We start from the raw sequence: 25,482 nt of genomic DNA, 5'->3' as shown, positions 1-25,482 counted from the left end.
GGATGTCGAATTTTAGCAAATGCTTCTTCTGTATCTATTGAGATGACCATATGATTTTTATCCTTCATTTTATTAATGTGATGAATCGGGTTGACTGATTTGTGGATGTTGACCCATCCTTGTATCCCTGGAATAAATCCCACTTGATCATGTTGTATGATACTTTTAATGTATTGTTGAATTCAGTTTGCTAATATTTTGCTGAGGAATTTTGCATCTATGTTCATCAAAGATATTGGCCTGTGATTTTCTGTTTTGTGATGTGGGAAATTAGATCTTGAAACAAACATTTCCTACATGCTAAGGCTGTGCCTTCTGTGCCAGCCTGTTCAGCACTGTGCAAACCATGTGATTTATGGTGAACATCTGCTTTCCTGTCCTTTCCAAGACTCTGGAAATTTTGACCAGCCTCAAATACATAACTAGCCCCCAACAAAACCTCTAAGCCCGGAGTCTCAAATGGGCTTCCCTAAAGAGAAATATTGCACACATGTGGCTCAATTTTCACTGCTGGAGAGAGGATGTGCTCTATGTGACCCTTCACAGGAGGGAGGGCACTCAGGAAGCCTGCACGTAGATTGCCAAGGACTCCACTTGATGTCTTTTCCCCTTATTGATCCAACTGAGCATCCTTTTTGTGTCACTGTAATGAATCTTAGCCATGAGTACGTCCTGTGAGTCATTCTAGTGAACCATCAAACACGGGGTAGTATTGGGGACCCCCAAAACACTATCCATTATTCCCTGCTTTGAGGTATAACTCTAGTCAAAGCACCTAAATGAAAACAGCAGTTCCAAATCCTCCAGAGGAGAATAAATGTCACCACTGTTCTCACACTCTAATGTCTGACACCCACTGCAGTTATGTCCTTATAACTTACCTTAGGATCTTTGGGGCTGAATCCAGATATATAGTCATTTATCAAATTGAAAACAAATCCTCTATCCATTAGTGTCAGACAGCGCTATAGAAACCAAATCAAAATGAACAGTTAGTTACATAATTCTAAAGGTCTGTCAAGTTTTTAAAATTCAAAAATTTTTAAATTTTTTCCACATTAAGGGGATGACATTCTCACTTTTACAGATAATAGAAAAACTTTCAGAGATTTAGGTGACCTTAAAGAGATAAAGGGGGACTTCCCTGGTGGCACAATGGTTAAGAATCTGCCTGCCAATGCAGGGGACACGGGTTCGATCCCTGGTCCGGGAAGATCCCACATGCCGCGGAGCAACTAAGCCCGTGTGCCACGACTACTGAGCCTGCGCTCTAGAGCCCGCAAGTCACAATTACTGAGCCCACGTGCCACAACTACTGAAGCCTGCGCGCCTAGAGCCCGTGCTCTACAACGAGAAGCCACCGCAATGAGAAGCATGCACACCGCAACTAGAGAGAGCCTGAGCACAGCAATGAAGACCCAATGCAGCCAAAAATAAATAAATAAAATAAATAAATTTATTTTTTAAAAAAAGAGAGAGATAAAGGGCAAATGACTTATCATTGGAATTGGGACTCAACTGTATAATTTTCAAACTAAGATATATATACACATATATATACACACACAAACACATGTATATATATATATACACATATATGTATATAAACATATATACGCATATATATTGATATGTAATCTATTAGCTATACTGCCTCATTTTGGTTAACTCTCAAAGCTCAAAGTGAACTGGAGGGTGGTTAGTGGGGCTTGCCTATGTGAACATTTCAGGCCAAAAGTGAAGTTTTTCTTTGGGTCCTGTGAAGTCTTGGCCTACAAAACATTCTTCCTCTGTGACAACCCTACTAGTTGTTCATATTTTCCTGCCATCACTCTCCTGGTTAATGCTTTCATTACCTTGCAACTGCACAACTGCAGTTATCCTCCAAACCTGTCTTCCTGCCACTAATCTTTCCATCCAACTGCTTCCAGATTAATCTCTAAGTCCTAGCCCTAATCATGTCACCTTTCTTCCCAAAAGCTTTCAACAGTTCCCTATTGCCTCTAATATAATTTCAAACTCCTTAGCTTGGCATTCAAGGACACTCACAATCTTGTTCCAACCTACTTTTCCAGTTTTATCTCCCAATACAGCTCATCTACTTATTACCCACTCAAGATGCACTGTGCATTCCCACCTCCGGGTCTCTGCTCATGCCAGGTCTAGCTAGCAATTCTATCACTGCTTCTACATAATCCTGCCCACTCTTCAATGATGAAGCCCATTTTCATTAACCACCTTGGTCTACAGGGCCCTTTAAACACTTTACACTAGCTTGTATTTTCCTTATTATTTTCCTGTTTTCCTCTAGAGAGGACAATAGGAACGATCTCTTTTTCTTATGCTCTCCATGGTACCTACAGTAACCCTGTGAAATAGAAGGAACTCAATATTTGATTCATCAGCCACTTGCATCTCACTTCTCATCTCTCCTTTCAACTTCCACTGCCTCATCACCTCTCACCTGGATTAATGAGGTAGGCTTATATTTATCTGTTCATCCAAAAACATTTTGAGGATCTACTGTGTTTGAAACAATGCATTACATTCTAGAGAAATACAAAGGTGAATAAGATATGGTCTTTAGCCTTGTCCAATGGTAAGGACAAATAAACAAATAATTAAAATACAGCACACTAAAAAGTTATAGAAGTATGTAAAGGACGGGTAAACAACAGAAGGGGTGATCAGCCCTGTGTGGGAAGGTTAGGAAAGAGTTGAGCCTAAAAGATGAATGGACTCTGCCAGGCAGACAAGGGGGAACGACTGGTCTTCTAACTGGTTGCCTTGACTCTGGCTTTTTCCTCACCTCTTCCAAAATCTTTGGTATATAGCTCCATGGCATATAGCTCAGAATCTAAATCCCTTAGCCTGACATTCAAGGTCTTTCATCATCTGGCATCAGATGGTCTTTCCAGCTCTACCTCCATACATCCTAAACTCTGCACAATGACTTTCTTGCTCCTCCCTGAACAATTCTTGAACGCATATATCTCATCTTTGCTCATGAATCCTCTACCTGAAACACCCTCAACCCTGTCTTGGGGAACTATTCTTCTAGTCTCTGTTCATACTACCTGGTCCTAATCCCTCCCTTACTTGTTTTCCTATTGTATTTTGTTTGTATTTTCAGTATAGCAGTCATCACACTTGATCTCTTGTACATGTATTTGAATATAATTACAGAGATAGCCTCTCACATCTTTGGATTCTCACAGAGAAGACAGACAAATGTTTGTTGACTTGAATGAGGTAAATACTGCTATTAAATCGACTATGTTCTATTCCGTTTACATAGCAAACCTTAAGTTTAAACTCCATGAAAGAAACGGAGATTTTATATTTCAAATAATCTCATCTTTACTTTAAAAAGATATGTGGGGCTTCCCTGGTGGCGCAGTGGTTGAGAATCTGCCTGCTAATGCAGGGGACACGGGTTCGAGCCCTGGCCTGGGAAGATCCCACATGCCGCAGAGCGGCTGGGCCCGTGAGCCACAACTGCTGAGCCTGCGCGTCTGGAGCCTGTGCTCCGCAAGGAGAGAGGCCCGCGCATCGCGATGAAGAGTGGTCCCCGCTTGCCACAACTGGAGAAAGCCCTCGCACAGAAACGAAGACCCAACACAGCCAAAATCAATCAATCAATCAATCAATCAAACATACGCATCTGATTCAAGATCCTCATTAAAAAAAAAAAAAAAAAAAAAAAAAAATGCATAGAATTCTTTATAAAAAAAAAAAAAAAAAAAAAGATATGTGGATGTTTGGTTTTTAATACGCAAAAGGGCTCATGTAATAGTGTTAAAACTTTATTTTAATTCTGGTAAAGAGAGGTCTTACATCAGAAAATCATGCTCTGGAGATCTGAAACCTAGTTGTGAATTTTTAATAAGAAAACAAGGGTATGTGAGATACTAAAACTGCTTGGGTGGATTATTGACTATGAGGTTCTTCAGATAAGGTTGAGACATGATGAAAGGCTGTGAGAAGATGGGGAGTGGAAAGAAGTAAAAACTAAGTGCATTACAAATCCATGCCCCTTCTCTGCAACAAATCAAATATTATTATTACCCACTTTCTAGAACAATCGCATTCCAGCATTGCCCCTTACATATGGAGAATAACAAAATACAACAACGAGAAATGTGCTATCTTTCATAAATATAGGAGTTTCTGATATCTCTCAAAATAGTCTCACTGACCAAAATCAACAGTTTTCATTTACATGTATTAGCCACAAGTAGATGGTGATTATATTAGCAATGTGTAGACTGTGCTTTAGTTCAAGAGTTACAAACTCAGAGGCTGACAGGGTCAGAGAAGCTATTTAAATGTATAAAGAGTGTCAGGGTATATTAAGGAGTGGTGGGGTTTGTGGCAACCTAGAAAGTACATGCCCCACCTAAAGGCATTCAAATTAATATTTTTGAGAAACACCATGTAAAACCAGCAAGACGTGCCTTCCGGTTAAGCCACCTATGTGGGACCTCTGATTTAATTAATTAACCATTGGGGGTGGGGGATCAAACATGGCTGTTTAACTGAATTGATGGATTAATTCAGTCAAAAGTTTCTCCAGCAGCCTAGCTGAGTCTCTAGAAAGTGGGTAATTTTTTTTCTTTGGCTTTAAAGACCATATTGGTGAAGAATAATTCCTTACCATGTTCTGGCTGCCTTTAACTCACCTTCAGGAAGCTAGCCAAACTATAATTGACGTTTCTGGACTCATCAGGAATCTCTGCATAGCGAATAGTCACGTGAGGAATTATTGCAAGAAGCAATGAATGTAAGACATGATGATATGCCTCAGAAAATCTCTGGCCTCTGGGAAGCTTAAATTAAATAGGCATAGAAAAAAGAGTTGCAAAAGATCTAAATCAACTGCTGTTTTTATTTTCAGATACATTCTGTATAAAAATGTGTTTTAAACTGGAGTTTAATTTTTCTCCCAACTTAAAAATGACATGGCTAGTTCAGTGTATACTTTAGATCATTATAGGAACTATCTGGACCTCTAATACCATAACTGACTGAAATCATGAACGAGAGTAGGTCATTTTGACCCAACTTTGGAATCATGTTCCTGAGATACAGACACATCCATTTTTCATTCCATGTTTTTCCTGACACACAAAGTATACATGTATCCATGCATCTCAATTTCAGTAAACCTGCTCTGTGAAGATTCTGATAAAAATGATAAGTATGAGGTGAATATTTTTTACTTCACAAATCTTAGCTTTCAATTCCTATAGCTAAGAAAATTTCTTTGTACTTTCGAAAGAGTTTAAAAATATAACTAAATGTATACAGCACATGCCAGGAACACATGTATTATTACATAAAGTGTTTTTAACTTTGTACATGCCTTCGACCTTTCTAAGAGAATGGTTCTTTCTTATTTGGTACTTGTTCTTCTTCCAAATGAATGTTCTGACACAGACATTTTAAAACCACAAGACAAAGCGAAAGCTTCAAAGATAATGCATTTAACATGGCAAACACCTCACAGGAACAATCTATGTGGAAGAGTCTCTGACGATTAGACTTCGAAAACATATGAACTGTCAGATTTTTGCAATACATCCATTGTTTGTTTGCTTGTTTTAAGCAAAATTGAAAAAGCTAAGGGCTAAGAGCCCTTAAAATATAAAAGAGGATTTGCATGTCACGGCTACCCGTGAATAAGATTAGCCTTCTTTGTCTATGTTAAATATTATTCTTGAGCCTACTTACCTTAATTTTATTCTCTTCCAACAAGTATGTGGCCATAGACTTTGCAATAATTTCAAAGAAAAACCATGAGTACTAAAATAAACAAATAAATACAAATCAATCTTTAATAGTTACCCAAATCCTTGAAGCTTAGCAGAGGTTGACGAATCACTATGGATTTTGTCTCTGAACTTACAGTAACATTTTAAAGTGATCGCAATTGTCCAAGTCCCACAGGATACCTTCAAATTGTGTTGGCAAAAAGGTAGTAGTGTACCTTAGGGCTGGCTGGTGATGTACAAAGGCTGTTTGGTGGGAATGTTTAACTCAGTGGGGAAGGGTATTTTATCACTGACACTGCTTTGATTTGCCTACGTGTGGTGATAAGAGCAAACCAACTTTTAGTTTATTTTAGCACTGCTTTTAAATTCTCTATAGACAATGAATCGTATTATGGCCTGCACCCAGTGGGGGACCCAACCCTGCCCTTGGTACAACACTGGGGCCAGCCCAAGTAGCAGAGGTGTTTGTGTTAAGTGTAATTTGAAGGGTACAGAGAAGCCTCAAGCAGATACATCCTAAAATACCCAAAATTGAAATTCTACCATTATTAACAGGAATAGTAAAAACATGACAATAATAAGAGCCACCATTTGAGTGCCTACTGTGTGCCAGAAACATGTTAAATGCTTTGCTTATATTTTAGAAATGAGGAAGTGGAGGCTCAGGATTGCTAAATAACGGGCTCTAGGACACAGCACTACTATGCAGTGAATAGAGGATTCCAGCCCAGGTCTATCTCCTCCAAAATTCTTTCCATTACACATTCGACTGTGGGCAGGATGGGGTGGGGAGGGTGAGGGGAATGAAGGAGGTTCTGTGGAGAACTTGGGGGAAAAGGATGTGTAGGTAAAGTGGTGAGGAAAAGGAAAGTCACATGAGGAAATGATGAAAGACTAGAAGTGAAATGGGAGGGTATCAAACAAGCATATCTCTGGCTGCTTTCCTTGCCTGCCGTGTCCTGTGTCCTTACCTTTAGCAGTTTGTTTATTGCTAAAAAGTCTGCAGACTGTTTCAATACCGCTATCATCGTAGTAGCCAGAGTTTCATGTATCAGCTGGGCCTGAGGAACACTGGGTTTTTCAGGTCGGAAGCTATACTACAATCAAAGAAAACGAGCTGTAAAACAAAATTCTCTCATAAGACAAACTGCTCAGAAAGAAAGCTTTACTCCACAAACCTTTATGAAGGATCTTAAATAATTATCCAAGCCTTCTTCATGGCACTTTGATACGATATGTAAGAGAACCCTGAAACAACATTCACAAAAGTCAGCACGTCAGGCTACAATTAACCACTATAGTTTGATTGTTAGATAAAACCATCATACTTAACCCTAAAAATACCTAATACTGCCTAAATAATTAAAGGCGAGATGACTGCATTAAATGTCATCTTAGTTTGGGTCTAACAGAGATTTCAGCATCTAACATGCTCAGGGTCTTGTAAAATATGTTTCCTGGTTCAAAAGAAGGATATTTTATTTTGGCAACCCAGATATTTCATCTCCTTTCTAAACCACATTTGAAGTATGGTCATAACTGCCATATAGTAAAAACAACAACAACAACAAAAAAAAAAACCCTTCAGTAAGGTAAATATTGAAATCCCCTCTAGTGAGAATAAAAGGAAAAGAATAGAAAAAAGATGTTAAGCATGACAACAGACGGGGGAAAAGGGAAGGGAGAGACAGAGCAGGTATAATCATATGAACTAAAATTGGAAGTAAACCTAAGATTCATAGAAAGTTTTAAAATTATGAGACCAGTGGTGGTTCTCCAACCTTAGCGTGCCTCAGAAACCCCTGGAGGGTAGACCGCACACCCCTCTCCCAGAGTTTCTGATTTTTTAGGTCTGGGGTGAAGTTCAATGATTAGCATTTTTAATAAGCTCCTAGGTGATATTGATGCTGCTGGTCTGGGAACCACATTTTGAGAACCACTGGACTAGAATAATGCTTTTTAAATTTGCAACCAGACTATGCCCAACAGCAGAGAAGAGCAAACAGTATGAAGGCGTGTGGAGCTTCAGCCCTGAGGCCCCGGAGAGGCTCAACAGAAGTGGCAACAGCAGAAGCAGCAAAGCCAGAAACAGCCAGCACTGAGCTCACAATTTTTTGGAAAACTCCTGTTTTAACTTCAAAATTCAGGTGCATTTTGCATCCTACTCTACAATATATCCTTGTTTGTTTTCATATAAAAAGAACACTCCATCATTCTCTCAAGTACAATTTGATGGCCTAGGGCCACTCTGTCCAATGTGAGAGCCACTAGTCACAAGTGGCGATTAAATGAATTAAAGTGAATTAAAATTAACTACGATTAAAACTTCAGTTCCTCAGTTACACTAGCCACATTTCAAGTGCTCAACAGCTAAATGTGGCTAATGGCCACCATATTGGAAAGCACAGGTATAGAACATTTCCACGACTGGAGAAAGTTCTACTGGACAAGACTGGTCAAGGGCAATGGTTCTCAAACTCCCTTGCATTAGGGAATCATCAGGGAAACTTAAAAAAAAATACTAATGCTGAGTTCCACCTTCAGAGATTCTGGTTTAATTGGTGTGAAGTATGGTCCGGGAACAGACATTTTTAAAAGCTTCTAACATGCAGCAGTTTTAGAACCTCTGGTTGAGGAAGTTCATCCTATGGTTTCTGGTATCATCTATCCCTGGGGATATAAGTCCCCTGGTCTGAGAAGTATGAAACTAGAGAAAACTGATATTAGATTTCTGACTTTGGGGTTCTCATTTGGAAGATAAATTTATATTTCAAATGAAGAAATGCAAAAGGAAACAAAAGTTGCTTCTTGGTATTATAACACTGAAACTCACATGGTGCAGTTGATAGGCACGTCATCTTCATGGGTCATATTTGTGAGAACTCGGAAGAGTTGCATAAGAATTACAGGTAGAAACTGTATCATAACTTGGATCTCCATGGCATGCAAACACTAAAATAAGTCATTATTAGTTATGAAAATAAACCAAAATATGATATAACTTGCAAAGGTGAAACAACAAAAAATTAAGTAATGAAAACTACATTCACTAGAATATAAGCTCACTTTAAACACGAGCTTCAGGGGATAGGGGACTTTGTCAGTTACTTTAGCCACATCTCTTATTTTGGCACTCAGATTCTGTTAGTTCATTTAATATTAAATGCTCTATTGAAGATAAGTGTAACCGGGACCAACAGGTTTTGGAATAAAGACAACAGACTCTTGGTAAACCAACACTCAGTCGGGGCGAGGAGCAGGCATGCTTGGAGGTGATGGAGACGGGCCTACCAGCCCCCAAGTTCGTGTGTTTTACAGGGGAAAGTGGGCCATTACTTTGTGGTGAGAAGTTACGTGGGATTCAATAAGGTGTGTTTCTATATATAATTGGCTTTACACTAGCACCATCCACAAGCTGAGGCAGTTCTGCATTCTAACATCTCACAATACGTTTCTTCAAAGTGCTAACACTGTCTCTACTGATCAGTATCTTGACATCAAAAAGAAGAAATATGTCCGTGTATACCTAGAAATGATACAAGCAGCTAAATATGTAAAATGTCTTCCTTCTTACTTCCCTTCTCTCCGCATTCATTTATTCACTCATTCATTCACTCACTCATTTAGTCAACTGGCCAACCAAAATAACCTCACTGAGCACCTTCTACACCAATTCAATATTTAGTGCCCTGGGAAATACAGACACGGGGAAAACAAGTGTCTGTACTAAGGAACTCAGCATTTATCTTTCATAGCCTCCCTTACTCTTGCTCTATGTTGCCATCCTTACTCTCACCATCCCTTTTCAGGCTTCTCTCATCTATATTTGAATCATCTCAACAGTGACCTCTTAGATTTCTGGGCAGCCTCTCTTCAATCGGATGCATAAGGCAAGAAACTGAGCTCAGGGAACCCATGGTCTATCCTTCAGGTTTTTCCTTCCTTTTGCCCTCTCTCTTCTATCCTTACAGCCGTCGCCCTTTTTCAGAACTCTAACCTATAACCAAAATAGTCTAATAATTTTCTAGTAGGTCTATGTACACTTTCTCCTCACTCCCAATATGTCTCTCATTTCCAAAACTTAATCCTCCTCAAATAGGGGTTACATCAGGCCACCCCGTGCCACCAAGAAGATTCTTCTGATGCTTCCCCATGACCTAGGGCAGTGGTTCTCAACCAGAGACCCTGTGCCACTCCTCCACCCCAATGTCCGGAAACTTTTTGAGCTGTCACAATTGGGGGGTGCTACCGACATCTAGTGGATAGGCCAGAGATGCTTCTAAACACCCTCCAGTGAACAGGACGGCCCTTTACAACAAAGACTTATCCTGCCCCAAATGTCAATAGTGCCAAGTTTGAGAAACTCTGACCCAGGTATTAAGTCTAAGTTACTTAAGACCCAGCTTACACTCTTAACCTTAACACTCATCATTCTTCACGAGGCCACACTGGTGTCTTGACTGCTCCTTGAATATATCAATGCACCTGCTACCTTTGTTCACACTTTGTAGCCAAATCCTCGCCACCCTTCCCAGTCAAGTTCCAACCCCCAGTTCAGTGAAGCCATTCAATCACTCATTCAACAAAGGCATACTGAATGAACTTTCAATTGCCAAGCACATCAAAAAAACATGGTTCCTACCATCAAGCAGTTCACAGACTATGGGGGGAAAACACATGGATCTAAATCACTGTGATACAAACACTAAACAGTACAACCGTGGTATATACAAAACGTACAGAGGAAGAAGAAACCGAGTCTGCCAGTGAGGAGGGAATGTCATATGAGGCTTCAGAAAGGAGGAAGGTTCAAGGATCGTAAGTAGGATCACATCAGGTAGAAAAGAGAGACGGACCTTCCATGCAGAAGTGATCTCCCTGCACCAGTACTGTTCCTCTAGAATTTATTCTCCACACAGCAGCCAGAGGGTTCTTTTTGAAAGGCAAATTCCACAATGTCATTTCCCTCTGTTACAAACAAAACCAACCACCACGAACAAAAAGTTGTGAAGGGCTCCCCATTCTACGTGTACCCTGCCTATCGCTCCCCACTCATCTGAGGCCATCCTCCTGCTTTGCTGCTCAATGTGCTCTAGCTACGTTGTCTTTGCTTTTTTTCTTTCCACACATCCCACTGCAAAGTGTTTACACCTGCTGCAATATTCTGTCATCCTTTTACACAGCTTTATCACCTATGGCTGTCTTCCTCGCATCAGCTTCTTTTCAGCTTAAAATGGTGTCATCTCCTAGACAGGTCTTCCCTGACAAGTCCATCTTGACTGCACTCCTGGTCATGCTAGAGCCCAATAACCTGTTCTATTTTCTTCATAGCACTCATCCCTATGTAATGTGACTTACTTATTTATAATCTCTCTACCCCAACTAGAGTAGGTATGCTGTCTAAACTGTTCCCATTATAGTCCCAGCATCCAGTACAATATGTGACCCATAGTAGGTGCTCAATAAATATTTGCAGGATGACTGAATAAATGAATAAAATAAGGAACCAAAGGGATAAAGATGGGAACCCTCTAGTCTCAGTGGTTCCTCGGTTTTGTGAACTCTTAGCATTTATACCCTGTATCACACATTTGACATTTAACTATATATTGCTTTGGACTATCATTTGTACTACTGACTTATATTGTCATTTGACTAAAGTGGATCCTGTCTCTCTGACTGGTTGTAAGATCCCTACGGACAATGAGCCTAAGTTATTCTTCTTTGCAAGCCCCACAGCATCTAGGAAAATACTGAACACATAATAAGAGCTCAACATGTAGATGGTTAAATGAAGTGATGAAACACTGTCATTTACAAGGACAACAGGTAGCAAGGTTTGATAGAAAGAAAACAGGACTAGGAGTCAAAAGACACATCAAGAGACAGGCTTGGCTCAGCTCTGCTAGTAACCAGAATGACCACAGGCAAATCACTCTCCTCGGGCCTCAGTTTCCTCATCTGTAAAACAAAATCGCTAAAGATCCCTTTCAGCGCTAACATTCCATACAGGAGTTTGGCTCTTTCTATGATCACATTGCATTTCATTCACTGCCACTAGAGGGCAAGCATAGGTCACATAAATATCAGAAATTCCACACCCTTAAAAACGCAAATATGAGTACTTTTTTCCCCTCCATTCTAAGAACACCAGTATAGGAACATCGTGTTCTGTTCAATTCTGTTAAAACTTTTACAAAGCTTCCCACTGGAAGAAAAAGACAATGATCTCAACAGACAATGCATTCATATGTAGAGCGGGAGTTCTAGACATTACCCAAGAAAAGGATTTGAAGTTAGATGACTACTATACTTCTTAATGATAATTAAGAATCGTAGCCACCATTTATCGGCTACCTACCTGATTCTACCCTTCCAACAATATATTTTCTGTATGGTAGGCAGAATGATACTTTAAAACCAAAGTCACATCATGTCACTCCTCAGTTCAAGGCTTTCCATCTCATTCAGGGTACAATTCCAACTCCTCATCATGGCTTATGAGGCCGGACCTGACCAGCAACCCAGCTACCCTTCCAGTGTGAGGGCCTAGCACTCTGTGTGCCAGCCACACTGGAACTCCGGCTGTTCCTTGATCACACCAAGCAAGCTCCTCAGGGCCTTTGCCCTTGCTATTCCCAGCTCTCCCCCAGAATTCCACATAGCCGGCACCCTCCTTTCCTTTAGGTCTCTGTCAAACATCACTTTACTGGAGAGCTCTTCTCTGACACTTTATCTAAAAGAGGGACTCCTTATTACTCCTATTCCCCTTCACTATGTTTTGGTTTTCTTTATAGCACTTATTACCACCTGACATGACATACACAGTCGGCCCTCCGTATCCACACGTTCCGCATTTGTAGATATGGAGAGCTGACTGCAAGGGACTTGAGCATCTTTGGACTTTGGTATCTGTGGAGGGTCCTGGAACCAGTCCCCCGAGGATACAGAGGGACCACTGTATGTGTATATGTGTGTGTGTGTGTGTGTGTGTGTGTGCATGCATTTATTCGTTTATGTGTTTATTGTCCATCTGTCTCCACAACAAAGTAAGCTCCTTGAAAACAGGGATACTGTTTGTTTTTTTCATTTATCCTCCCAATGTTTAGAATGAAGCCTGGCCCATAGAATGTACTCAAGAAAAAAGTGTGGAATGAATGAATACTATATAGCAGATGCCTTATCTCACTGAGGCCTTGTAACCACCCTACAAGTGGGTTGTTTTTTTGGTTTTGTTTTGTTTTGTTTTTTAACATCTTTATTGGAGTATAATTGCTTTACAATGGTGTGTTAGTTTCTGCTGTATAACAAAGTGAATCAGCTATACATATACCTATACCCCCATATCTCCTCCTTCTTGCGTCTCCCTCTCACCCTCTCTATCCCACCCCTCTAGGTGGTCACAAAGCACCGAGCTGATCTCCCTGTGCTATGCGGCTGCTTCCCACTAGCTATCTATTTTACATTTGGTAGTGTATATATGTCCATGCCACTCTCTCACTTCGTCCCAGCTTACCCTTCCCCCTCTCCATGTCCTCAAGTCCATTCTCTACATCCGCATCTTTACTCCTGTCCTGCCCCTAGGTTCTTCAGAACCATTTTTCCTTTTTTTTTTTAGATTCCATATATATGTGTTAGCATACGGTATTTGTTTTTCTCTTTCTGACTTACTTCACTCTGTATGACAGTCTCTAGGTCCATCCACCTCACCACAAATAACACAATTTCGTTTCTTTTTATGGCTGAGTAATATTCCACTGTATATATGTGCCACATCTTCTTTATCCATTCATCTGTCGATGGACATTTAGGTTGCTTACATGTCCTGGCTATTGTAAATAGAGCTGCAATGAACATTGTGGTCCATGACTCTTTTTGAATTATGGTTTTCTCAGGGCATATGCCCAGTAGTGGGATTGCTGGGTCGTATGGTAGTTCTATTTTTAGTTTTTTGAGGAACCTCCATACTTTTCTCCATAGTGGTTGTATCAATTTACATTCCCACCAACAGTGCAAGAGGGTTCCCTTTTCTCCACACCCTCTCCAGCATTTATTGTTTGTAGAGTTTTTGATGATGGCCATTCTGACTGGTGTGAGGTGATACCTCATTGTAGTTTTGATTTGCATTTCTCTCATGACTACAAGTAGGTTTTTATCTTTATGTGAGAGAAGAAGGAACAAGGGCTTGGAGAAGTTAAGTAAGTTGGTCAAGGTCAATCACAGAGCTAATAAGTGACAGACCTGGGACACAAACTCAGTTTGTGATTCCAGAACCCATACGTGTATTACCTCATGTCATACTACCTCTCTGAAAGAAATGAACCTTTTCATTTCCTGAGAATATCATTCACTATTAACATATGCCTAAAGGGAAATCCTGTAGAGGCTTCATTTAAAATAAAAATGCCTCAGACTGGCCATGGCTAATCTACTGAAGGAGCAGACAAAAGAAAAGTCACTGTTAGCTGGGTCCCATGACGTGTGCCCTGTCCCACCACATTAGGGAATAAATGGAGTCTTGGATTCTCAATACATTTGATAAAATATGGCGTTACTTATGACTCCCTCCTATGCAACATGCAGAAACTAGGTTCTCTTTTTTTAGCTGACCCTTCTGATAATCTTTCGCCTATGAACACAGGAATCATTTAACATTTCATTCCAAGCAAAAGTGACTCCATTTCTCCTGGCCCTTTTCCCCAAGCTTTCTCCACCTTTACCAGGCCATTGGCAAGATGAGAAAAGGTCTGGAAAAATCAATTTATGGAACTGAAATAAACATTTTCATGAGATTTTCAAAAATATGTCGACGAATTCTGGCTAAAACATTTTCTTCCTAATGTAGCAATTCTGCGGTCTGCTTCTAAACAGCCCCTTGATGGAAAAGCACATAATAGAAAGTGTTCTCTTGAGGATACACAGCCAAAAGTATTTTTAAAGGGTTCGTTTGATTTTTTTCCCCCACGTCAAAAAATGTGGCAACCGAATGACATGAAAAACAAACCTTTCACAGAAAGCTACTGTTCATTTACCTTTAAATATTTAATGAGCTCCCCTGGAACTTCTTTCGAGCCTGACTGAATAAGCTGGCAATGATGGAAGAATTTGTGCACATGTAGATCCTGAAAAACAGATGGACACAGCATATGAAATTTGATTCATTTTTAAAAAAATTTTTTTTAATTTTTTAACATCTTTATTGGAGTATAATTGCTCTACAATGGTGTGTTAGTTTCTGCTGTACAACAAAGTGAATCAGCTGTACGCATACATACATCCCCATATCTCCTCCCTCCCACCTGCAAAGCACAGGCTCCACCCCTGCACCACACCCCGCCACCCCGGAATCTTGGAAACCTGTTTCCCTGGGTCTTCTAATGGCCAGACTCGGCATCTGCAGCTACCAACATGCATGTTCCTAAATGAGTCCCATAGTCCTCTCGACCATCACACAAAGCAGCAAAACCAGGCGCATTCAGCATGTACCTAAGCACACTGGGTAGGTCACCATTTATGCCCAAGTAGTCACACATTTGTTTAATCTCTTTTTTGGCTAGTGTAGCCTCTGAAGTTGGGCTGTTTCTATATTTTAATGAAACGAGCAGGAAGAGAGGTCTGAATTGACAGGTGAAGAAAACGTAGCAACAAGGAGTCACCAGAATAAGTCTCAGGCATTGAGTGCCCAAGGTACCCTGGCCCTGCACCGGCCAGTGTCCAGCTGTCCTGTATGGAATCTACAGATATTGAATTTGTGGACGGCATGGACTGTATCAGGAACCAAAATCATGAAATTCGGATTTTGACCTGCTTCCTCTAATTATTACCTGTGTGACCTCGGGTAAATCATCTAACCCGAGCGAGCCTCGGCTTCTTTTCCTCTAAAATGATGAAGTGGGCAGGGGGAATTGAGAGGGACCTTGTAGGCCACACCAAAGAGCGTGGACTTCACCTTCTCCACCCGTGATTTTTCAAACTGTGCTTGAGGCGTCTCACAGATATTTGATCCTAATTTCATGGATGTCGAGGCTAAGAGCAAACTGTAGTAGCCAGCCATGATCCACTGACTGCAAATTTCTGTGTTCAACTCTAGTTTAACCATGAGAAAAATGTCAGACAAATCCCAACAGAGGGGCATCCTACAAAATACCAGTAGTCCTGAAAACTGACAAGGTGACCAAAAACAAGGAAAGTCTTGGAACTTGTCACCGCCAAGAAGAGCCTAAGGAGACATGACAACTAAATGTAACACGCTATACTAGATAGAATCCTGAAACAGAAAAAGGGCATTAATAGGTAAAAGGATTTGGTAATTTGAGAAGAATTTTTAAATTTGAGCTATTATTAAGAATGATGTTATTACTAATGAGAAAGTCTTTCAGGCCACAACTTCTCTAAGGCTGTAGAATCGAATATAGTCTGTGTTAATCCAGAAATACACTCAAGTATTAAAATTGACAAAATTCAGGTGATGCAACTTACTTGAGTATAAATGGTAGACTCCAAGTGACTTTTAATCTTCAACAAAGGCTTTGCACCATCTACCCACTTAATATCCACATTAGACTGCTGTGAAGAGAAAATACACACATGAGTTTCTGTACCATAGCAATGGATAGATGAGCAACATATAACACCTTTATGCATTTCAACATTTTCTTTCAGAAACAAATGTGTTAGTTTCACACATAGGGAATTATTGGAGAAAATAACCTGCCTTTAGAATAAATGTATCCTAAACCATTTTGAATTTCCAATCCTTTGCAGGCTGATACTTTTCCAAATGACAATAAAAATTACTAAAGAAATGAATTCTTTTCATGATGCACAAAATCGAAGTCCCATTTTAAAAATCATTATTAGAATCAACAGACATGAGGTTACTTTGTCAAACTATTATACAAACTTCTCAATACTCATTTTCTATACTTATCTTTGTCGTGGACCAGCACCAGCCCTCAAACCACACTCTGAGTAGCTATCAACCAGACCAAACTATCGACTATGCCAACGGTATTCTACTTTTTAAACATTTCATCATATATGTATAACTGAATCACTTTGCTGGACAGCAGAAATTAACACAACGCTGTAAATCAACTATACTTCAATACAGTTTTTTAAAAAGAAGGGAAAAAAAAACATTTCATCATGATTACTTCAACAAATACAGATATTTTCCTACCCTTCTTGATTCGGCATCATTCAGATTCAAGTAGCCTGGGGGAAGATTAGCGGAAACTGGCAGCTGCTGCTCAAATGTGATGATTCTACCATCCTTCAGCAAAGGTACCCAGGCAAAGCCAACTGCCAAGACAATAAACAACCATGAGAAATGAAATCGCAAATGCAGTTAGCTACACCAATGTCTGGTCACCGGGGAGCAGGGCAGGTCTGTATGTGGGAGTCCAGGTGTTGGGCATCCGAGTACTGGGGAAGGAACAATGAGTTTGGATTGCTTCCTAATCCTAGCCTGACCACTAACAGGTTATTCATGCTACCTCCTTGACTATAATGATGGGAACAACAACACACAGCTCTTCTATCAAACAGAGTGATTGAGAGACCAAAGTGAGCTAATATACCAAAACACTTAAAAACTTTTAAAGTGCATCAATTTCATTATTTTGACACACTGGGGGAGAATTTTTGGTAGACTTATTTTTTAAACGATTCAGATGTCTCTCGTCCATCCTTACAGAGTCTCATATCTGAAACAACAATCACCATTGTTGCTTCCAGCAACCCTAGGGTAAGCAAGGGACTGCAGAAAATTAAGGTCACAAGTCAAGGTTACATTCCATATTTATACAAGGCCGTATTTATCTGGGCAGTTTTCCTGATTACAGAAGGAAGAGGGGTAGTGGGAGAATGCAGCCAGGGCACAGTGCTTACAACTGCAACCCACTGAGAGATTTTCCTCCCAGTCTCTACATTTCTTAACAGTTCTACCCCAAAGAGCCTCTTGGCTTCCTATTAGAAAACTCATCATGTTCTAGCTAAAAAAGCCAGAGCCATCTGTGTTGCTCAAGTCAAGCGATGTCAGTATTTCCATTATAGAGATTACTCTGGGCTTCAAGTGTTTATAACTCAGCTGTAAAAAAGCTTGCTCTGGACTGAGTTCTGGCATATGAGAGAGGGTGTTGGCTGGAGAGTACTTTTGAAAGCCGTTGCTTTCTGATGCTTTGAAATACTTTGCGTAAGTGCGTGTGTGTGTGTGTCTGTGTGTGCACGCGTGCATGTGTTTACACTGTGAGCACTTAAGTCAACACAAATCTGGTTAGAATGTTTTCATTCACGTGTTTAATTTGGCAAATGCTTTAATTCTTAAAGAGACTAATATGTTGCTTTCTCTAAGCAGACTGAATGGCTTTCTCAGATGCTGAAACATGCCTGAAGGGCATCTTACTAGTACAACTTCAGAAATGCTCTACCCGGAGATCTTCTTTTAGAAAAAGTAGAGGAAAGTAACACGAGCAGAAAAACCATGCAAAAGGACTCTGTCAAAGTAGTTAAACTGAAAATTAGACAAATGACAAAAGGTTTCCAGTCCAGAAAGTAGGAAAAGGAAAATATATTTCTTCTTCTTAGGCAACGTTTTTTTTTTCCTTATAGAAATTCTTACTGAGATATAATTCAGATGCCATACAATTCATCTACTGAATATTTAAAGTATACAATTCAATGGTTCTTAGTATATTCACAGAGCTGTGCATCTATTGCCACTATCTAATTCCAGAACTTTTTCATCACTCCAAAAAGGAACTCCATATACCCTTAGAAGTCACACCCTATTTGCCCTTCTTCCAGTCCCGGCCAACCACTGATCTCCTTTCTGTCTCTATGGAATTGCTTGGGCAACATTTTGCACTGTGAATCAATCAGAGCATGGCCAAGGGTATCTTGCAGTCAAAACTCATCTAGCACACTTGGAAGCTATCAAGGTACAATGTCAAGCACAAGCCATCTAGCTCAAAGATGTGAAGCCACTTAAAGGATGGACAGTTAAAAGTGATGAGTGGTGGGGAGGGAGGGATAAATTAGGAGTTTGGGATTAACAGATACATACTACTCTATATAAAATAGATAAACAACTAGGACCTACTGTATAGCACAGGGAACTATATTCAATATCTTGTAATAACCTATAATGGAAAAGAATCTGAAAAAGAATATATATATATATATATATATATATATATATATATATATATATATATATATAGGTGTATATACTGAATCACTTTGCTGTACACCTGAAACATTGTAAATCAACTATACTTCAAAAAAAATTTTAATGTTTTTTTTAAAAGTGATGAGTGGCACATAGAACAACCATCTCACACTCCACTAAGCATCTTGCCCTATCTGTCTAGGATTTGGATAAGGAAATAGTCATTTGTTGCTCAGGAGGTGCACTGTCATAGGTTCTCATCATTCTGCCAGGTTTCTTCTCAACCTGCAAGGTCCCTACCCTGAATGAACTGCAATTTCTATGGGGATCTAGAAGAGGACCACCCTATCCCCAAAGGGAACTTCCTAATATTCAGTCCTGCTGTGTGCCGGGCATCACTCAGATGTCTCACCAGCACCTCAAACTCAACATCAGTCAAAACCTACCATCCCTACCCACAATTCTGCTACCTGGCAATACCTTCTTTCCAGTTTTGAAACTTCAGTGCTAACTTTGAATTATCTCTCTAGTAGCCAATCACTTGCCAGGTACAGTATATTCCTCTGCAATTCTCTTTTCCTCCATCCCCCCCGTTACAGCCATAGTGCGGCCCCCTTTCTCTCCTGAACTTCAGAAATAGCCCCCTAACTGGTGTTTCCTCCTTCCTTCCTTCTTCCTGCTCCAACTCACCTCACCCATTATATTGCTGCCTGATTAGATTTCCTGCAAAACAGCTCTTACTGGTGTTTACAACCCTCCAGTATTTCCTTATCGATAACAGAATAAAATCAAACCCACAACCTGGCATTCAGGGCTTTCCACCATCTGACGCTTCCTTTCCAAGCTGGCATCCTATGATTCCCTCTCCAGTACCCTGTGCTTTGATCCTATTGAATTACTTGTGGTTCCCTGTCCAGACCCCTCAATACTCTGCCTCTGTACCAGCTGTCCCTTCATCCTGAAATCCTCTACCATCCTGCCATCACTGCATTATCAAATTCTACCCTGCCCTTTAAGGCCTCACCCAAACACCATCTCCTCCTGGAAGCCTTACCTAATTCCCAGCCACTTGACCCTCCACCAGCTGAAGTAATAACTCACTCTTCTCTGACATCACACAGCGCCATTTTCTTGGTAACCACTACTTTCTATCTTGTGTTATAAATGTCTACATAGGTCTCATTTCCCCTACTAGATCATGTGCTCACTGAAGATGAGATCTATGTTTGGTTCTCCACTGTATTCTCCATAGTACCTCCTATAATATCTTGTACATAATACATATGCAGACATATGTGCTGAGTGAATGAACAAATGAACAAATTTAAGATTGGTCCAGGGACTTCTCTGGTGGTGCAAAGGTTAAGAATCCGCCTGCCAGTGCAGGGGACACGGGTTCGCTCCCTGGTCCAGGAAGATCCCACATGCCGCGGAGCAACTAAGCCCGTGTGCCACAACTACTGAGCCTGGGCTCTAGAGCCCGTGAGCCACAACTACTGAAGCCCACGCGCCTAGAGCCAGTGCTCCACAACCAGAGAGGCCACCGCAATGAGAAGTCCGTGCACCGCAACAAAGAGTAGCCCCCTCTCACTGCAACTAGAGAAAGCCCGCGCGCAGCAACGAAGACCCAATGCAGCCAAAAATAAATAAATAGAGAGGAGCTTCAAGATGGCGGAAGAGTAAGACGTGCAGATCACCTTCCTCCCCACAAATACATAAGAAATACATCTACATGTGGAACTGCTCCTATAGAACACCCACTGAACGCTGGCAGAAGAGCTCAGACCTCCCAAAAGGCAAGAAACTCCCCACGTACTTGGGTAGGGCAAAAGGAAAAAGAAATAACAGAGACAAAAGAATAGGGACGGGACCTGCACCAGTGGGAGGGAGCTGTGAAGGAGGAAAGGTTTCCACACACTAGGAAGCCCCTTCGCGGGAGGAGACTGCGGGTGGCAGAGGGGGGAAGCTTCGGAGCCACGGAGGAGAGCGCAGCCACAGGGGTGCGGAGGGCAGAGCAGAGAGGTTCCTGCACAGAGGCTCGGTGCCGAGCAGCACTCACCAGCCCGAGAGGCTTGTCTGCTCACCCGCCGGGGCGGGCGGGGGCTGGGAGCTGAGGCTCGGGCTTCGGAGGTCAGATCCCAGGGAGAGGACTGGGGTTGGCTGCGTGAACACAGCCTGAAGGGGGCTAGTGCACCACAGCTGGCCGGGAGGGAGTCCGGGAAAAAGTCAGGAGCTGCCGAAGAGGCAAGAGACTTTTTCTTCTTGCCTCTTTGTTCCCTGCTGCGCAAGGAGACAGGATTAAGAGCGACACCTAAAGGAGCTCCAGAGATGGGCGTGAGACGCGGCTATCAGCGCGGACCCCCGAGACGGGCATGAGACGCTAAGGCTGCTGCTGCCGCCACCAAGAAGCCTGTGTGCAAGCACAGGTCACACTCCACACCTTCCCTCCTGGGAGCCTGTGCAGCCCGCCACTGCCAGGGTCCCGTGATCCGGGGACAACTTCCCCGGGAGAACACACGGCGCACCTCGGGCTGGTGCAACGTCACGCCGGCCTCTGCCGCCGCAGGCTCACCCCGCATCCATACCCCTCCCTCCCCCCGGCCTGAGTGAGGCAGAGCCCCCGAAGCAGCTGCTCCTTTAACCCCGTCCTGTCTGAGCGGGAACAGCCACCCTCAGGCGACCTACACGCAGGGGCGGGGCCAAATCCAAAGCTGAACCCCGAGAGCTGTGCGAACAAAGAAGAGAAAGGGAAATCTCTCCCAGCAGCCTCAGGAGCAGCGGATTAAATCTCCACAATCAACTTGATGTACCCTGCATCTGTGGAATACCTGAAGAGACAACGAATCATCCCAAATTCAGGAGGTGGACTTTGGGAGCAGGATATATTAATTTTTCCCCTTTTCCTTTTTTTGTGAGTGTATATGTGTATGCTTCTGGGTGAGATTTTGTCTGTAGAGCTTTGCTTTTACCATTTGTCCTAGGGTTCTGTCTGTCCGTTTTTTTTGTCTTTTTGTTTTTTTTAGTATAGTTTTTATCGCTTGCTATCATTGGTGGATTTGTTTTTTGGTTTGATTACTCTCTTCTTTCTTTCTTTTTTTAATTACTTTTTAAAAATATTTTAATAATTATTTTTTATTTAATAACTTTTATTTTATTTTATCTTCTGCTTGCTTTCTTTTTTTTCTCCCTTTCATTCTGAGCTGTGTGGAGGACAGGCTCTTGGTGCTCCAGCCAGGCATCGGGGCTGTGCCTCTGAGCTGAGAGAGCCAACTTCAGGACACTGGTCCACAAGAGACCTCCCAGCTCCACGTAATACCAAACGGCGAAAATCTCCCAGAGATCTCCACCTCAATGCGAAGACCCAGCTCCACTCAACGACCAGCAAGCTACAGTACAGGACAGCCTATGCCAAACAACTAGAAAGAAAGGAACACAACCCCATCCATTAGCACAGAGGCTGCCTAAAATCATAATAAGGCCACAGACACCCCAAAACACACCACCAGACGTGGATGTGCCCACCAGAAAGACAAGATCCAGCCTCATCCACCTGAACACAGGCACTAGTCCCCTCCACCAGGAAGCCTACACAACCCACTGAACCAACCTTAGCCACTGGGGACAGACACCAAAAACAACGGGAACTATGAACCTGCAGCCTGCGAAAAGGAGACCCCCAAACACAGTAAGTTAAGCAAACTGAGAAGACAGAAAAACACACAACAGATGAAGGAGCAAGGTAAAAACCCACCAGACCTAACAAATGAACAGGAAATAGGCAGTCTACCTGAAAAAGAATTCAGAATACTGATAGTAAAGATGATGCAAAATCTTGGAAATAGAAGGGAGAAAATACAAGGAACTTTTAACAAGGACCTACAAGAACTAAAGAGCAAACAAACAGTGATGAACAACACAATTAATGAAATTAAAAATTCTCTAGAAGGGATCGATAACAGAATAACTGAGGCAGAAGAATGGATAAGTGACCTGGAAGATAAAATAGTGGAAATAATTACTGCAGAGCAGAATAAAGAGAAAAAAATGAAAAGAATTGAGGACAGTCTCAAAGACCTCTGGGACAACATTAAACGCACCAACATTCGAATTATAGGGGTCCCAGAAGAAGAAGAGAAAAAGAAAGTGACTGACAAAATATTTGAAGAGATTATAGTTGAAAACTTCCCTAATATGGGAAAGCAAATAGTTAATCAAGTCCAGGAAGCACAGAGAGTCCCATACAGGATAAATCCAAGGAGAAACACGCCAAGACACATATTAATCAAACTATCAGAAATTAAATATAAAGAATATATTAAAAGCAGCAAGGGAAAAACAACAAATAACACACAAGGGAATCCCCATAAGGTTAACAGCTGATCTTTCAGCAGAAACTCTACAAGCCAGAAGGGAGTGGCAGGACATATTTAAAGTGATGAAAGAGAAAAACCTACAACCAAGATTACTCTACCCACCAAGGATCTCATTCAGATTTGACAGAGAAATTAAAACCTTTACAGACAAGCAAAAGCTAACAGAATTCAGCACCACCAAACCAGCTCTACAACAAATGCTAAAGGAACTTCTCTAGGCAGGAAACACAAGAGAAGGAAAAGATCTACAATAACAAACCCAAAACAATTAAGAAAATGGGAAAAGGAACATACATATTGATAATTACCTCAAATGTAAATGGATTAAATGCTCCAACCAAAAGACACAGACTGGCTGAATGGATACAAAAACAAGACCCGTATACATGCTGTCTGCAAGAGACCCACTTCAGACCTAGGGACACATACAGACTGAAAGTGAGGGGATGGAAAAAGATATTCCATGCAAATGGAAATCAAAAGAAAGCTGGAGTAGCAATTCTCATATCAGAAAAAAATAGACTTTACAACAAAGACTATTACAAGAGGCAAAGAAGGACACTACATAATGATCAAGGGATCAATCCAAGAAGAAGATATAATAATTGTAAATATTTATGCACCCAACATAGGAGCACCTTGATACATGAGGCAAATACTAACAGCCATAAAAGGGGAAATCGACAGTAACACAATCATAGTAGGGGACTTTAACACCTCACTTTCACCAATGGACAGATCATCCAAAATGAAAATAAATAAGGAAACACAAGCTTTAAATGATACATTAAATAAGATGGACTTAATTGATATTTATAGGACATTCCATCAAAAACAACAGAATACACTTTCTTGTCAAGTGCTCATGGAACATTCTCCAAGATAGATCATATCTTGGGTCACAAATCAAGCCTTGGTAAACTTAAGAAAATTGAAATCGTATCAAGTATCTTTTCCGACCACAACGCTCTGAGACTAGATATCAATTACAGGAAAAAAACCGTAAAAAATACAAACACAGGGAGGCTAAACAATACACTACTTAATAACCAAGAGATCACTGAAGAAATCAAAGCGGAAATCAGAAAAACCTAGAAACAAATGACAATGAAAACACGACAACCCAAAACCTATGGGATGCAGCAAAAGCAGTTCTAAGAGGGAAGGTTTATAGCAATACAATCTTACCTTAAGAAACAAGAAACATCTCAAACAACCTAACCTTACACCTAAAACAATTAGAGAAAGAAGAACAAAAAAACCCCAAAGTTAGCAGAAGGAAAGAAATCATAAAGATCAGATCAGAAATAAATGAAACAGAAATGAAGGAAACGATAGCAAAGCTCAATAAAAATAAAAGCTGGTTCTTTGAGAAGATAAACAAAATTGACAAACCACTAGCCAGACTCATCAAGAAAAATAGGGAGAAGACTCAAATCAATAGAATTAGAAATGAAAGTGGAGAAGTAACAACTGACACTGCAGAAATACAAAGGATCATGAGAGATTACTACAAGCAACTATATGCCAAAAAAATGGACAACCTGGAAGAAATGGACAAATTCTTAGAAATGCACAACCTGCCGAGACTGAACCAGGAAGAAATAGAAAATAGGAACAGACCAATCACAAGCACTGAAATTCAAACTGTGATTAAAAATCTTCCAGCAAACAAAAGCCCAGGACCAGATGGCTTCACAGGCGAATTCTATCAAACATTGAGAGAAGAGCTAACACCTATCCTTCTCAAACTCTTCCAAAATATAGCAGAGGGAGGAGCACTCCCAAACTCATTCTACAAGGCCACCATCACCCTGATACCAAAACCAGACAAAGATGTCACAAAGAAAGAAAACTACAGGCCAATATCAATGATGAACACAGATGCAAAAATCCTCAACAGAGTATTAGCAAACAGAATCCGACAGCACATTAAAAGGATCATACACCATTATCAAGTGGGGTTTATCCCAGGAATGCAAGGATTCTTCAATATACGCAAATCAATCAATGTGATACACCATATTAACAAGTTGAAGGAGAAAAACCATATGATCATCTCAATATATGCAGAGAAAGCTTTCGACAAAATTCAACACCGATTTATGATAAAAACCCTCCAGAAAGTAGGCATAGAGGGAACTTACCTCAACATAATAAAGGC

General features: G+C 41.0%; 1 protein-coding gene across 3 annotated transcripts in view; it reads right to left on the bottom strand.

Annotated features, from left to right (window-relative positions):
* Positions 1-25,482, bottom strand: part of DOCK11 (dedicator of cytokinesis 11) — a 185,764-nt gene that overhangs the window by 74,802 nt on the left and 85,480 nt on the right. For 2 of the 3 annotated variants that reach the window (XM_057538105.1, XM_057538107.1), the window contains exons 21-29: positions 16,957-17,078; positions 16,254-16,340; positions 14,807-14,896; positions 8,608-8,726; positions 6,953-7,022; positions 6,746-6,871; positions 5,734-5,805; positions 4,683-4,829; positions 882-965 (exon numbers count right to left, since the gene is read on the bottom strand). In XM_057538105.1, coding sequence (XP_057394088.1) covers positions 882-965; positions 4,683-4,829; positions 5,734-5,805; positions 6,746-6,871; positions 6,953-7,022; positions 8,608-8,726; positions 14,807-14,896; positions 16,254-16,340; positions 16,957-17,078 — 917 coding nt within the window. The remainder of the gene's footprint in view (positions 1-881; positions 966-4,682; positions 4,830-5,733; positions 5,806-6,745; positions 6,872-6,952; positions 7,023-8,607; positions 8,727-14,806; positions 14,897-16,253; positions 16,341-16,956; positions 17,079-25,482) is intronic. The other variant, XM_057538106.1, reaches the window with a different exon arrangement.

The sequence above is a fragment of the Balaenoptera acutorostrata genome, chromosome X, assembly GCF_949987535.1.
Source record: "Balaenoptera acutorostrata chromosome X, mBalAcu1.1, whole genome shotgun sequence".
In the NCBI taxonomy this organism is placed as follows: domain Eukaryota; kingdom Metazoa; phylum Chordata; class Mammalia; order Artiodactyla; family Balaenopteridae; genus Balaenoptera; species Balaenoptera acutorostrata.
The sequence above is the reverse complement of the archived record's forward strand: the minus strand, read 5'-3'. Positions and strand labels throughout refer to the sequence as shown.